This window comes from Setaria viridis, chromosome 3 (genome assembly GCF_005286985.2).
Source record: "Setaria viridis chromosome 3, Setaria_viridis_v4.0, whole genome shotgun sequence".
Classification (NCBI taxonomy): domain Eukaryota; kingdom Viridiplantae; phylum Streptophyta; class Magnoliopsida; order Poales; family Poaceae; genus Setaria; species Setaria viridis.
In genome coordinates this window covers 19159479-19171294 of record NC_048265.2, presented here as the reverse complement: position 1 = coordinate 19171294, position 11816 = coordinate 19159479, and the positions used below count along the sequence as shown (strand labels likewise).

Below are 11816 nucleotides of genomic sequence, written 5' to 3'. Positions count from 1 at the left end.
CTCCAAGACTAGGAGCTAGGACACACACACATGAATGGGAATGAAAGCTGTTGATTTTCTCGGTGGAGAAAAAGATCGGTTTGGCTGTCAAATCGGCCCGTCGCGAGCTTTCTGGCCCATGACAAAGAGGTTCCCGCGAGGAGGGAGGATGGATTCAGCCCGGTCGAGCGGAAATCTAGCCCGGTCGGTCGATCAAGTGGGCTAAGAACCTGAGTTTGTTTCTGGTACAGACCAAAAGAGCCCAAAAAGTGGCCGCCGCCTAAACTCATGTTGGGCCGTGCGTACAATACGAAGCGCGGGCCCGGATCAAAATCTCGTTAAGCTTTCTCCACCAAAAGAGAAAAATACAGAATTTCAGTGAAGAACATGCGTCGAAGCGAAACAAAGATCATCTCTCATGCACATCCAGCGTCTGCACCACTACAGGACATCGGCGACTAGACCGCCGCAGCGCCGGCCGCCTCGGCCGCGGGCGGCGGGAGGCCGTCGAGCCACGGGAGCAGCCTGTTGTGGACGAGGTCCGGCCGGTCGTCGTGCGGGCAGTGGCCGACGCCCTCCAGCATGTGGAGCGTCACGTTGGGGAGCTCGGACGGCAGCTTCGAGAAGAACTTCCCCACGGGCCCGTCGATCGGGGTGAAGGGGTCCCGGTCGCCCCACAGCACCAGCACGGGCACGTCGGCCAGCCGCGGCATCAGCGCGATCGGGCTCGGCCCCGGCGGGCCCGTCACCGTCGACACGAACGCGTCCAGGGCGCCCTCCGTGTCAGCCGGTCCCCTTATGATCTCCGTTTCAAAAGGGGGAAAAAGCGTCAGAAATCAACGATTCAGTGTAGTCACTCTGTCGTTTGAGCTTTAGTGTTCTCCACTCAGTTTACTTATCACTGGCATGTGAGACTTCGGCCAAAGCCAATGCCAATGGGGATGGATAGAGCAGCAGTTCATCAGTTTAACCCACTGATTCAGTGATCCCAAGTCATGAATTCTTGCATAGCTGATAACTGATTGCTGAAGAACAGACGGAGCATTAGGAGTAGGAGATACCCTTACCTCGACTAATTCGTCGTCCACGGCGTCTTTGTTCCCGTAAACAGAGAGCAAGATATCCTTCAGATTGTCCCTGTTCAGTTCAGATTGCCACAGAGTAGTGTAAGTGCCAACATGTCAGACCAGAGGGAACTGTAGTGCAGATCAACATGCCTGCCTTTCACCCGCTCGAACAGTGCGGATGCTATCGGCCGTTGCTTCAGCAGGAAGTCGATCAGCCAGAGCAGAGGCAGGAGCAACTTGATCCTCCAGTCATCGACGATCGCCTTGTTGTTCATGCCACCAGCACAGTTCAGCAGCACAAGGCCCCGAACAACGTCTCTGTTAGACTCTGCTCATCGTTAGCACAAGGCAAACTAATTAAATATCATAATTACCGAGTTTGCAGAGAGAGGATTACAATTTACAAGATATTGGCGGATTGGAACCTGCGGCAGCAATGACGCATGCGAGGCTCCCGACAGAATTGCCTACGAGCACCGTGGGCCTCTTCACGACCTCCTCCAAGAAGTCCAGGATCAACTGCTTGATACAGCACGTGCACCAATGGTTTTCTTTACATGAGAAGTTGTTCTTTTGAAGCTAGATATCTTAAGCAAATCTTGTGAGATCAACTCCGTTCAAACATCAAGTAGTACGTCTCTGTTCATGTATATATGAGACTGAAAGCACACTCACCTCAGCCCATGTCTCCATCGTGTAAGAAAACCCAGGAGGCTTGTCCGAGGCGCCGAAACCCAGCAAATCGATCGCGTAGACGGTGTAGGATTCAGACAACACCCCAATGTTCCTACCAACGAGCTGAGCAATTAGTGATCGCTGCACAAGCTCTCGGCTAGTTCATCGGTCGAGCATATCGCGCGCGTGCACCGCGGATCACGAGATAGCTCAGATTTCATCAGAAAGATCTAAGGAAGGCAGGAAGCCAAGGCCCGCTCACCTGCGCCAGTGCGCGACGGAGGCGCCGAAGCCGTGGACGAGCAGGATTGGCGGGCCCTGCCCCCTGGCGAGGTAGTTCACGCGCATCCCGCGCCACGTCCAGGTGGTGCAGCCCCGGCGCAGCTCCTCCAGGGACAACGACGCCGTCGTCGCCGCCGCGGCGGGTGGGGCCGCCGCGCTGCTGGTGCTGGTGCCGCCGCCGCCGCCCGAGGCGCGCGTGAGGACGCGGGCCGCGGCTCTGGAGCTGAAACGGCCATGGGAAGAAGGACGCGGGGAGAAGCGGAGGCGGCGGCCAGGAGCTGGAGCCGCGGCGGAGGAGGAATAGAGGCGGTGGTGGTGGGCGGCAAGGGCTGCCATATCCACCCCCTCGCGGCTCAGTGGCTGTCGCGGGTGTTCGGTTTTTACGGTTGCTTTCTTGGCAGGAATGCACGCAAACGCACGAGGGCGCGTCCCCTTCCCACACTCTGCTCTACTACCTGACAATTGAAGGTTTTGCAAAATCTTTGTACTCCTTCCGTTTGAAAATATGGATTATTTTGATCTTTCTAGATGAATAGATTTTCCTATGTATCTAAATATAATTATATATATTTAAGTGCATAGTAAAATTTATTGTCAGATTTAGTGACCAACAGTCCATCAGGGTTACCTAGGTGGTAAATTTGTAGGAGGGGAAGATTGCAAGACCAAGAGCTTGAATGGTAACACAAGGATGCAAGGTTTACGCAGGTTCGAACCTCCGGAGAAAAATATCCTACATCATATGTTCTGATGGATTGTATTGCTGGTATGGGATGTGAAGAGTTGAGGTTAGATGCCCTCGGGAGGCGTCCCTAGCCGTCTAATATAGGCTGACAACCTAGGGTTACAATGTAATAGAATATAATCCTAGTCGGTTGTTACATGGAAAGCAATCAGAATCGGTTTACAACAAGTATCCCGTAATATTTGGGCAGAATCCGTTCGCTCGGCGTCCGAACTTGTGCTCCACGTATCTTCATGCCTTGGCCTGCACGGCGTGGTCGGACGGGTCCACCTGTTAGGGCTGACTAGTATCCTAGTCGATGAGGACCCGTGGGTATCCTTATCCCTCGAGCTCCCAAACGATGTGGAGTCGAACATGAACATGATTTGTAATGTACTTGGCTGAAGATGTGCGGTCGTCATAGTGATGGAGAGGCTGCGCAGTGCTCAAAAAAGAAGAAAAATTGAAGCTTCCACATGTGTATGACCAAATGCGTTAGGCTATACGACTGCTGAAGCGATTAAAGTAATCGGTCTAATGATCAAGAGTCTAATGTATTATTTCTGTCGTAAAAAGGATACAAATATAGGCCCAGCTCCCGAGCACGAGGACTGGAGGAGCCAAGGAACCACGCCAAGTCGCCTCCCGCCCTGAGCTAGAAAAATCGACCGTGTAACGGGAGGCACGCCGAGTAGTTTCGGAGCTGTAAAAGGATAATACAAAGATTATGTAGCATAATGTAGAGTATTAAATAATTGAATAACTCGGAGTTTTATTCAGCGTATAATAAATCCTTGCGCGTCCCGTTTTTGTAGGCTATGTAATTTCTTCGGTTAGTTAGCATGTTACGTTTAAGCACCTAGCCTTACTTAGCCAGCAGTCTGCTGAGAGCGGATCTCAAGTTTGTAGACGGGGCATCACAAGATGAGTCAAGGTTTCACGGATTAAAGCGTGTGCTACCCAAGTACTTTAGCAACCGTTAAGAGAGGCGGACAAGTGACAAAGTAGTCAGAACTGTGCGGAAAATCGAAAATGTGCGCTAGGGTCCAGCCCCGTCTGCACGGTTGTGGACGGACCAAGCTGTATGAGCAGTCGGGGCGTGACCAATATGGTCGGTGAAAGTCACAGAGACATGGAGAAAAGGTCGAGATGTATGAAGATATACGAAAGCCGTAAAATATTTAATTGAATATATGCCTTAGCTTGGTTCGTGACCGAGTTGAAGCATGCGCCAACTCGGCTGAAGGCCTTGACGAAGGAGACCATCATAGGGTGCGCCAAGAATGTCATGACGCTTCTAAAGACGCATTTTCCCCGGTTGGCCATGGAACACGTCAGAACAACGGGCGTTGCCGAGGACTTTAATGATGGTAACCTCCCAGAGCTGGCCGAGCAATATCGACAAGCCGTGGAGGAAGTAGTTAAGGAACTGGACCTGTAATGAAAAAACTGTAAAATGTATCAATCTGTGCTATGGGGCAAGAAAACTTGCTGATTAACTTATGTATAGACAAAACTCCTTTCCTCCCTAGTATGTTTGACCAGACGCCATGTGGCTTAGGCCTGTAGCCGCTAAGCGCCTAGCCTTGCCTAGCCAGCACTCTTCTGAGAGCGGATCTCGAGCTTGTAAAAGGGGCGAACGTAAGGTTGTTTAGGTTTCGCATGCTAGGACGTTGTCCACACGAGTTAGTCGCACAACCTTGAGAGGGGTAGAAGAAAAGTTGGGACCCGGAAGTCGGCGCGTAGTGGGGAAGCCTCTGAGCGTAAAGGTGAGGGTGTGGTCTGTCGAACAGGTCGCACAGTCCCCGAACGTGATTAAGAGTTCGGCTAAGAAAGCGATAGGGTAGTAGGTTCGCAAAGAACCTTTAGGGTTTTATTTATTCAATATGAGAAAGTTGAAAGAGAGGACATAGCTTTTAGGTCCTAAGGATAGAAGCGCCGCAGGTGTTGGATGTTCGTCACAGTCCAAAAACTGGATGGGCTTGAGTGGGTCTTCAGATTGGATCTGGAACAACTGCGCGAGTTTTTCAGAAAGCTCAGCAGCCGAGTTCTTGAGGCTAAAAGGGGCGCGGGGAAGGCACGTCATCAACCTTCTAGGGCGTAGTGCCACCTCGGAGAGGTTGATGCACTCACCAATGGTGTTGCTGATGCGATCTAGCCCCGCAATTAGATCAGAAGGTGTGAGTGGGCGGGTTGCCGCGAGGATGCGCGGGATCCTCTCTGAGAGAGAGATCGCCAATCTGCTGGGCAAGCGGCGTGATGATTCTCAGGTGGAGACCTTGCTCCGTCGATGCAGATCCGACAGATGCCGAGCTGACGGCGGACACCGAGTCGGTGATGGAGGCGACGGAGTCGGAGTCCACCAGCATGCTGGCAAAGCGGAGTTGGATCGGGTTGGTGAGAAAGTCCTTCATACTCTTGGGGAAGATGACGCGGGGGGTGGGATGCCATCGAGCTCGCTGGGGATACCTGGCGCGCCAGCTGTCAGATTTAGTGACCGGCGGTCCACCAGGAACTTACCCAGTGTAGAGTTGAAGGTGGGGGAGATTGCAAGAGCTTGAATGGTAACACAAGAGCGCAAAGTTTAGACAGGTTTAGACCTCCGGAGAGTAATAAACTACGTCTTGTGTTCTGGTGAATTTTATTGCTGGTATGGGATGCGAAGAGTTGAGGTTAGATGCTCTCGGGAGGCGTCCCTAGCCGCCTTATACAGGTTGACGACCTAGGGTTACAATCGGATAGGATATAAGTCTAGTTCGTTGTTACATGGAAGCAATATGAATCAGTTTACAACAAGTATCCCGTGATATCTGAGTATAGTCCATTCGCCCTGTCTCTGGACTTGTGCTCCACGTATCTTCATGCCTTGGCCTACACGGCGTGATCGAGCGGGCCTCCCTATCAGGGCCGACCGGTTAGTGAGGACCCGTGGGTACTCTTATCCTTCATCAATCTATCTAAAACGAACTATATTTTGAAACGGAAGGAGTAAATGCGATACATGTGATGGTTTTCACTTGATGCTCCTTGTTGCTTTTAGTTTTATTACGGGTGTATTTCATTTGCTATGAAGTGATGAGATGTATTATCTTCATTTGTTTTCAATGCAATTAATAGATGACCGTGCTGGTATAAAATCAAATCTTTGATTTTTCCATAGTGTTATGCATAGTTTTTAATAATCCTGGGAAAAAAATTGGAGTATATGTGTTTTTATTTGTAATCAACATCATTATGTTCACATGCACACATCATTTTTCTCTAGGAAAATAGACAGATACTCTCTTTGCTACTAGTCAGCTATGTTACGCTAAATTATGTAAAAAAATTACAGTCAGACTACAGAAGTGCATATAGTAATTCATAAAACTCTATAATTGAGGAGCATGAACATAAACCTAGAGTAAAATCAATAGACACGAAGATTTCTAGCGAAGCTTCAAGAAAAATGGACAGTTAGAAATCCCATAAAAATGAACAGAACATAGAGGAAAATTACAACATGGAGAACAAATTAGAGGGCAAAAAAACCTTCAAGAAACAAAGGGTACAACTGCTGATAAAAAAGTTTAGCCTTGATAATCATGCCCGCCTAAACCCTCTCAAAGCTTCCACAGCTTTCAACGTAAACATAATAAAAAAGTGCAAATTGGTTTCCTTGAAATACACCAGGCAAATGCAAATATATAATTGGTGACGATTAAAATTTGCTTGGGAAAAGAAATGGTGACATACTCAGTCACTTGGGTAAAGAAAAAAAACGACGGGCTCAAATCTCCCAGAAATGCCCACAACTTTCTCCCAAATAAAACCTCACCCCTCCTGCGACTCTGCGACCCTGTCTCCTCCTCCCACCTCCTCGCCTTCACACACCCCTCCTCCCCTCGTCTCCGCCGCCGCCTCCTCCTCGCCGGAACCCTAAATGGACCCCGGCGCCGGCGCGCACTACTCCGCCCGCACCGCGGAGGAGGTCTTCCGCGACTTCCGCGGCCGCCGCGCGGGCATGATCAAGGCCCTCACCACCGGTATGCTACCCGCCGCTCGCTCCCTGTGCTCCGGATTTCGCCTGCCTATCTGGCGGCTGCGCTGGTGCTGACGCGTTGCTTGCTTTGGTGGTTTGCGCAGATGTGGAGAAGTTCTACCAGCTCTGCGACCCCGGTGAGTCTGCTCGATCTCCTCGGGTGTAGGGTTTGGGGCCGCCGACAGTCTCGTGGGTGTTAGGGTTCGGGCGCTCGTTTGCTGTGCTTGGTTTTCTGAAGCTAAATTTGGTGAATTTGCTAGTCGGGAATGGGAGCACTATACTGGTCATCGCGTTGTGGTTTCGGTAAATGACGTAATGGGTTCGAGTGTGGTGAGAGATTGTAAGTGTAGATTGAGCGCAAGGTTGGATGGAATCCTCGAATTCGCAAGGATTTTGCGGTTCTCATGCATTGGTTAGCTCAACTTTTTACTCTTGGTGGCCTTCAATGGAAAATGTAGGATTTTTGGAAAGTTCCAGTTTCTGGTGCTGGCAAGTCTCCATATTAGCCACGGTTGCTATTTCTTTTTTTTATTTTGTTGGATTTTTGGCTGTTTCTACCATAGTCCATAAATGCAATCTTGGGTCAGAATTAAGTACTGTATGTTTTGTGAAACCAGCAAAACCTCCTTTTATCTTGTCTTTTAGTGCAGCCAATGTAGCTTTTTCTTGCAAGAGTAGCATTTTTTGCATGTTCTTGCACTTCACTGAGTAAATTACCAAGTAATACAACACATGAGTCTTCTTGTATCTACTAATTTGCCTATTTTGAACAGAAAAGGAAAATTTATGCCTTTATGGTTACCCCAATGAAACATGGGAAGTAACTTTGCCGGCGGAGGAAGTTCCTCCGGAGATCCCTGAACCAGCATTGGGAATAAACTTTGCGAGGGACGGCATGAATGAGAAGGATTGGTTGGCACTAGTTGCCGTTCACAGCGATTCCTGGTTACTAGCTGTTGCATTCTACTTTGCGGCCCGGTTTGGGTTTGACAAAGAGGCCAGGTAACGATTCCAGACATTTGAACATTGCAGTGTCCTTTGGACTTAATTTGTATATCTATGGTTTTGTGTCGTCTATTTGCTACATCTGCACAAATTTCATCCAGGTCTGTAGTGTTGACCGACAAATATGAAAGACTTGCAAAATGAAATTCATCATCGCTAACTTGTGACTCCCAAGTCTCACCCGTTTGAAAATTTTCATTGTGATTTCTCCTTTGTTAAGGATCAGTTTGATCCTTTGTTTACTTTGTGCATCAATTCAAATATCAGAGTTGAGTTGAAATTGGCCTCTTTCAGGGGGGGAACAAAAAAAAAAAGAAGAGCTGAAATTGGCCTGCAGTTCCACTGTTTGGATTACAAAAAATTGCAAGAATTACAATCCAAATCAATAGAATGTTGTTTGCTAGGACATTTTGAATAATGTAAACTAACATGTGTACTGGGTATTGTTTGGTAACAAGCTTGGCTGTGATACTGTGACGAGCAGCATCATTAGCACTGGGAGCCCAGTGGTCCCAAGAATTGAGGTATGCATATGGAGAGGCCTAAGAAGGTGTCAGCAACTATGAGCCAGTTGAACGTGTGCTCATGCTGTTGATACATTTGGGGGAAAGGCCTCATGGAGATGGACTAACCAACAGAGAGTAGAGGATAAAGGGGAGGCGGCGGCCATGAGAGCACATCTATGGTCACTAGGCACTAGGGATCAGGAAGGAATGGTGCTGCCAATTAGGAAGTGGTTAGAGGTATCATCAGATCTGAAGCCATGAAACAAGGTGAAATAGTGGAGTGATTGAGGGGACGGCTACCACAGTAGTGGGAAGATAGAAGGCAGTGAGTGCCAACCAGGGTGCGCTATAAGAGGATGTAGGCCCTAATTAGCAGACCACTTTAAGTGATTTCTTTGTTTGGATGGCCTCTCTTAACTACACCTCTCTTGCTTGAAAAAAGTAGAGCACTTGCACTGGAGTCTTGGGGGCTCAGTGCTTCTTCCATGTGTTTGTTATCATTCTTTTAAGAAAAAATAGGTATTAGATGCATACCATAGGTTTCAGATAGAGCATGCCCTGAATAACATATAAAGAACATGGAACAGTTTATTCACTAACATGTAGTTTTTCCGTTTCACTTCTATGGTTTTTATAGCGCAGGAATACATTTGATTGCCACTGTTCTGAGATTACTTATCTATTCTTAGTTCATTATATCCCTATAGTCTGGTTTTATTTCTTCCTTTTCGCCACCTAGCTCGCTTAAATGCTTGGTGATTCCATACCACCTAACTAGCACTGGTCTACAGCCTGACTGCCAAGTGCAGCTACTGCTTAGACAACACTGCTTTATTATATCCTCCTGGTTCTTGTAGTAAAATTGTTATAGCACGGAAGAAGTTCACACCTTTACCAACACAGTATCCAGTTCACACCTTTACCATTACTTTTTTTATACTGAAAAGGGATAGTAAAATTGTTATAGCATGGAAGAAGTTTGGTGATAAACCTACTACTAACATTTTCACCTTTGGTGGATTGAGTGCATATTGATTCTAGGACAACATGCTGCACTGAAAGTAGTAGTTTGTAGTTTGTACTCTGCAGTTCTCTGTTTCCATTATTTTGGAAATTGAAATTTGGAAGACCACAGTCCACGTGTTTCTTGAAACTTCAGCAACATGCAAGTTACCGTTGATTTTTTTTCACCTGATACTGTTGCATCACATATTGGAGAACTGCTAAATTTGCTACTAAACTGAAACATTGAGAGGCAAGTTACTGGTTTTGTGGCACTCTAGGGGCAAACAAAGAGCTGACAATTTTGTTTCACTGTTGGAGCTAAATGTAGGGTTAAGTTCTGGGTTTGATTCATTATCCAGCATAAGTCATAAGTGCATTAGTCGTGACACTTTGATGACCTGAAACTAAGAGTTGAAAAATTGTTGGTAGTGGATTTTTTAAAAATTTAAATTTATGCCACTGGACTCAAGCACCATTTGCGAAAAATGAAAAAGGAAGACTCTCTTGGTTCAAACAAAGCTATTCCCTTTTGACATCAGAATTCACAACTACTGTACAAAACATTTATTGCTGGGTTGCAGGCTTGCAGCTTGTTGCTTTACTTCAGAGTACTCAAAGACAACTTGGTTCTTTAGCTTCATTTAGTTGTGAATTTTTGTAGGATGATTTTATAATTGAACAATTTTTTTTGCGTGTACGATTGAACATTATGCTAGTTGGCAAACATGAAAATATGTATTCAAGTCGCTTGATGGATTTTTTATGAGCCTCCTTTGGATTGAAAACACTAAACTTAACAGATTTTCAGTTTTTGCCAACATCTTGATCAAGAACCAGTAGCAAGTGATTGAAAGTTACTTAAACTTTACACATTTACAGAAAAGAGACTGAATAAAATGTAATATATGATTGTAATATTCTTTGTTTGGCTTGTTACATTGTTTATGTAATGCATTTGGGGTTAGTTATATGAGTATATTGGGTTGAGCATTCATTCCACTTCCATAAATCTGTTTTTGGGAGAGAAGCTAATAATTGACTACTTGAAAAACTGTAGATCTTGTTATCTACTAGGTGGATTGATAGATCTTACCAGAATGGACATTTACCTTTTGCACTACTACAATGGAATATGTGTTGGTGATTATATGATTTTAGGAAAATACATGGATGTGAAATACGCAAGGGCCAAGGGGTAAACATAACTGGTAGAAAAAGGAATCTGTTGCTTACCTGTGGCTTAGCAGGTTTTGATCATGCGAAGGGCTCTTAAGTAAACAATAGACAGGTTCTTGTAATGGATTCCAATACTGCTATCTGGGTTCCACTGGTTCGGAGCATTCAGATTACTATCTGTTTGAATACAGTTTTCTGCTGCTATGGATGTTTGAAAACATGTATTTTTGTTTCTCTCCTAACAGGAGGCGACTCTTCAACATGATAAATAACTTGCCCACAATATTTGAAGTAGTGACTGGGGTTGCCAAGAAACAAACCAAGGAGAAGGGCCCCAATAGTACCAGTAAAAGCAACAAACCAAGTTCGAAAATGGTAAGTTTAGACACTTATCATGATCATGCTGCCGTTCAGTATTAGCATCACTGATGATTTTATCTGTTTCAGCCATCAAGACCCGAGTCTCATTCGAAGGCAACAAAAGGGTCGGCACCCCCCAAGGATGATGATGATGATGAGAGTGGCGAAGAATACGAAGAAGAGGAAGAACGTGATAACACCTTATGTGGGTCCTGTGGAACAAATGACGGCAAGGACGAGTTCTGGATCTGCTGCGACAGTTGCGAACGGTGGTACCATGGGAAGTGTGTCAAGATCACACCTGCTCGAGCTGAGCATATCAAGCACTACAAGTGCCCAGATTGCAGCAACAAGAGGGCAAGAGCCTAGCAGCAAGCTCTGGTGAGACCCGGGAGGGAAGCAAGCGCCAGAATCGTCGGTGTCTGCAGATATGGCCTAGCTGTCTAGCTTGTAGACTTGCTTTTCATTTCGAATGAACGCAGTTAATTCACTCGGTTGCCCCAGCAGCTCATGTTGCTCGGGCTTAATTGTGTTTAATGTTTCAAACGGTTGTTGTAGTAATACCAGATTCTCTGGTGAGGCTGTCTTGCAGATGTGTGATGGACGTGTTCTTCAACTGAAAGACTTGAAAACTGACCGTTTTTCCATCGCTTGTCTCATTGCGATGTTGCCATGCTATCTGATCCTTCGCTTGTCTCATTGCGATGTTGCCATGCTTCGAATCTTTTCACGCGTGAGTTCTGCAAAGTTTCTTTGAGGCTCCTGACCAGGCCTCTTCATTCCAGGCCGGGCCTCATATATCAACATTATACTTCTGCAACTTTGATTAATCGTTCTCTGAACATGGTGATCGTCCAAGATTTTGTGAGCTAAAGATAACACGAAATATCTAAGGTGCTACTAGCTTTTGGTTTAAAAAACCAACAATAACTTCTAAAAAATATTCAAAAATCTATGATCAGCTTTCCATATAAACCGAAAGATACATGAGAAGTTCACCAGAAGCTCAAACAAGT

At 46.4% G+C, this 11816-nt stretch overlaps 2 protein-coding genes across 5 annotated transcripts; one reads left to right on the top strand and one right to left on the bottom strand.

Annotated features, from left to right (window-relative positions):
* Positions 1–304: 304 nt before the first annotated feature.
* LOC117850163 (uncharacterized) lies at positions 305–2436 on the bottom strand. 4 transcript variants are annotated; one of them, XM_034731966.2, is made up of 6 exons: positions 1984–2436; positions 1722–1833; positions 1444–1625; positions 1197–1364; positions 1047–1116; positions 305–782 (listed from the first exon to the last, which is right to left on the bottom strand). In XM_034731966.2, the coding sequence occupies exons 1-6, from the start codon at positions 2337–2339 to the stop codon at positions 438–440; spliced, it is 1233 nt and encodes a 410-aa protein (XP_034587857.1). In that variant the 5' UTR covers positions 2340–2436; the 3' UTR covers positions 305–437. The 4 variants fall into 4 exon arrangements, with proteins under 4 accessions (XP_034587857.1, XP_034587859.1, XP_034587858.1 ...); XM_034731968.2 differs by having other exon boundaries at positions 1444–1565; positions 1984–2433; XM_034731967.2 differs by having other exon boundaries at positions 1197–1374; positions 1472–1625; positions 1984–2431.
* A 4121-nt stretch (positions 2437–6557) lies between these two features.
* Positions 6558–11447, top strand: LOC117850164 (PHD finger protein ALFIN-LIKE 5). The gene is made up of 5 exons (XM_034731970.2): positions 6558–6752; positions 6853–6885; positions 7522–7750; positions 10686–10815; positions 10888–11447. Exons 1-5 carry the CDS (start codon positions 6650–6652, stop codon positions 11167–11169), a joined length of 777 nt encoding a protein of 258 aa, XP_034587861.1. The 5' UTR covers positions 6558–6649; the 3' UTR covers positions 11170–11447.
* The last annotated feature ends 369 nt before the right edge of the window (positions 11448–11816 follow it).

What these genes read in the sequence shown, in the direction of transcription:
- LOC117850164 (XM_034731970.2), top strand. Translation starts at nt 6,650, where the DNA reads ATGGACCCCGGCGCCGGCGCGCACTACTCCGCCCGCACCGCGGAGGAG. An exon ending in GATCAAGGCCCTCACCACCG is followed by an intron (nt 6,753 to 6,852) that starts GTATGCTACCCG and finishes TGGTTTGCGCAG; the next exon opens with ATGTGGAGAAGTTCTACCAG. An exon ending in ACAAACCAAGTTCGAAAATG is followed by an intron (nt 10,816 to 10,887) that starts GTAAGTTTAGAC and finishes TATCTGTTTCAG; the next exon opens with CCATCAAGACCCGAGTCTCA.
- LOC117850163 (XM_034731966.2), bottom strand. Translation starts at nt 2,339, where the DNA reads ATGGCAGCCCTTGCCGCCCACCACCACCGCCTCTATTCCTCCTCCGCC. An exon ending in TCCGTCGCGCACTGGCGCAG is followed by an intron (nt 1,834 to 1,983) that starts GTGAGCGGGCCT and finishes GCTCGTTGGTAG; the next exon opens with GAACATTGGGGTGTTGTCTG. An exon ending in CGATGGAGACATGGGCTGAG is followed by an intron (nt 1,626 to 1,721) that starts GTGAGTGTGCTT and finishes TAAGATATCTAG; the next exon opens with CTTCAAAAGAACAACTTCTC.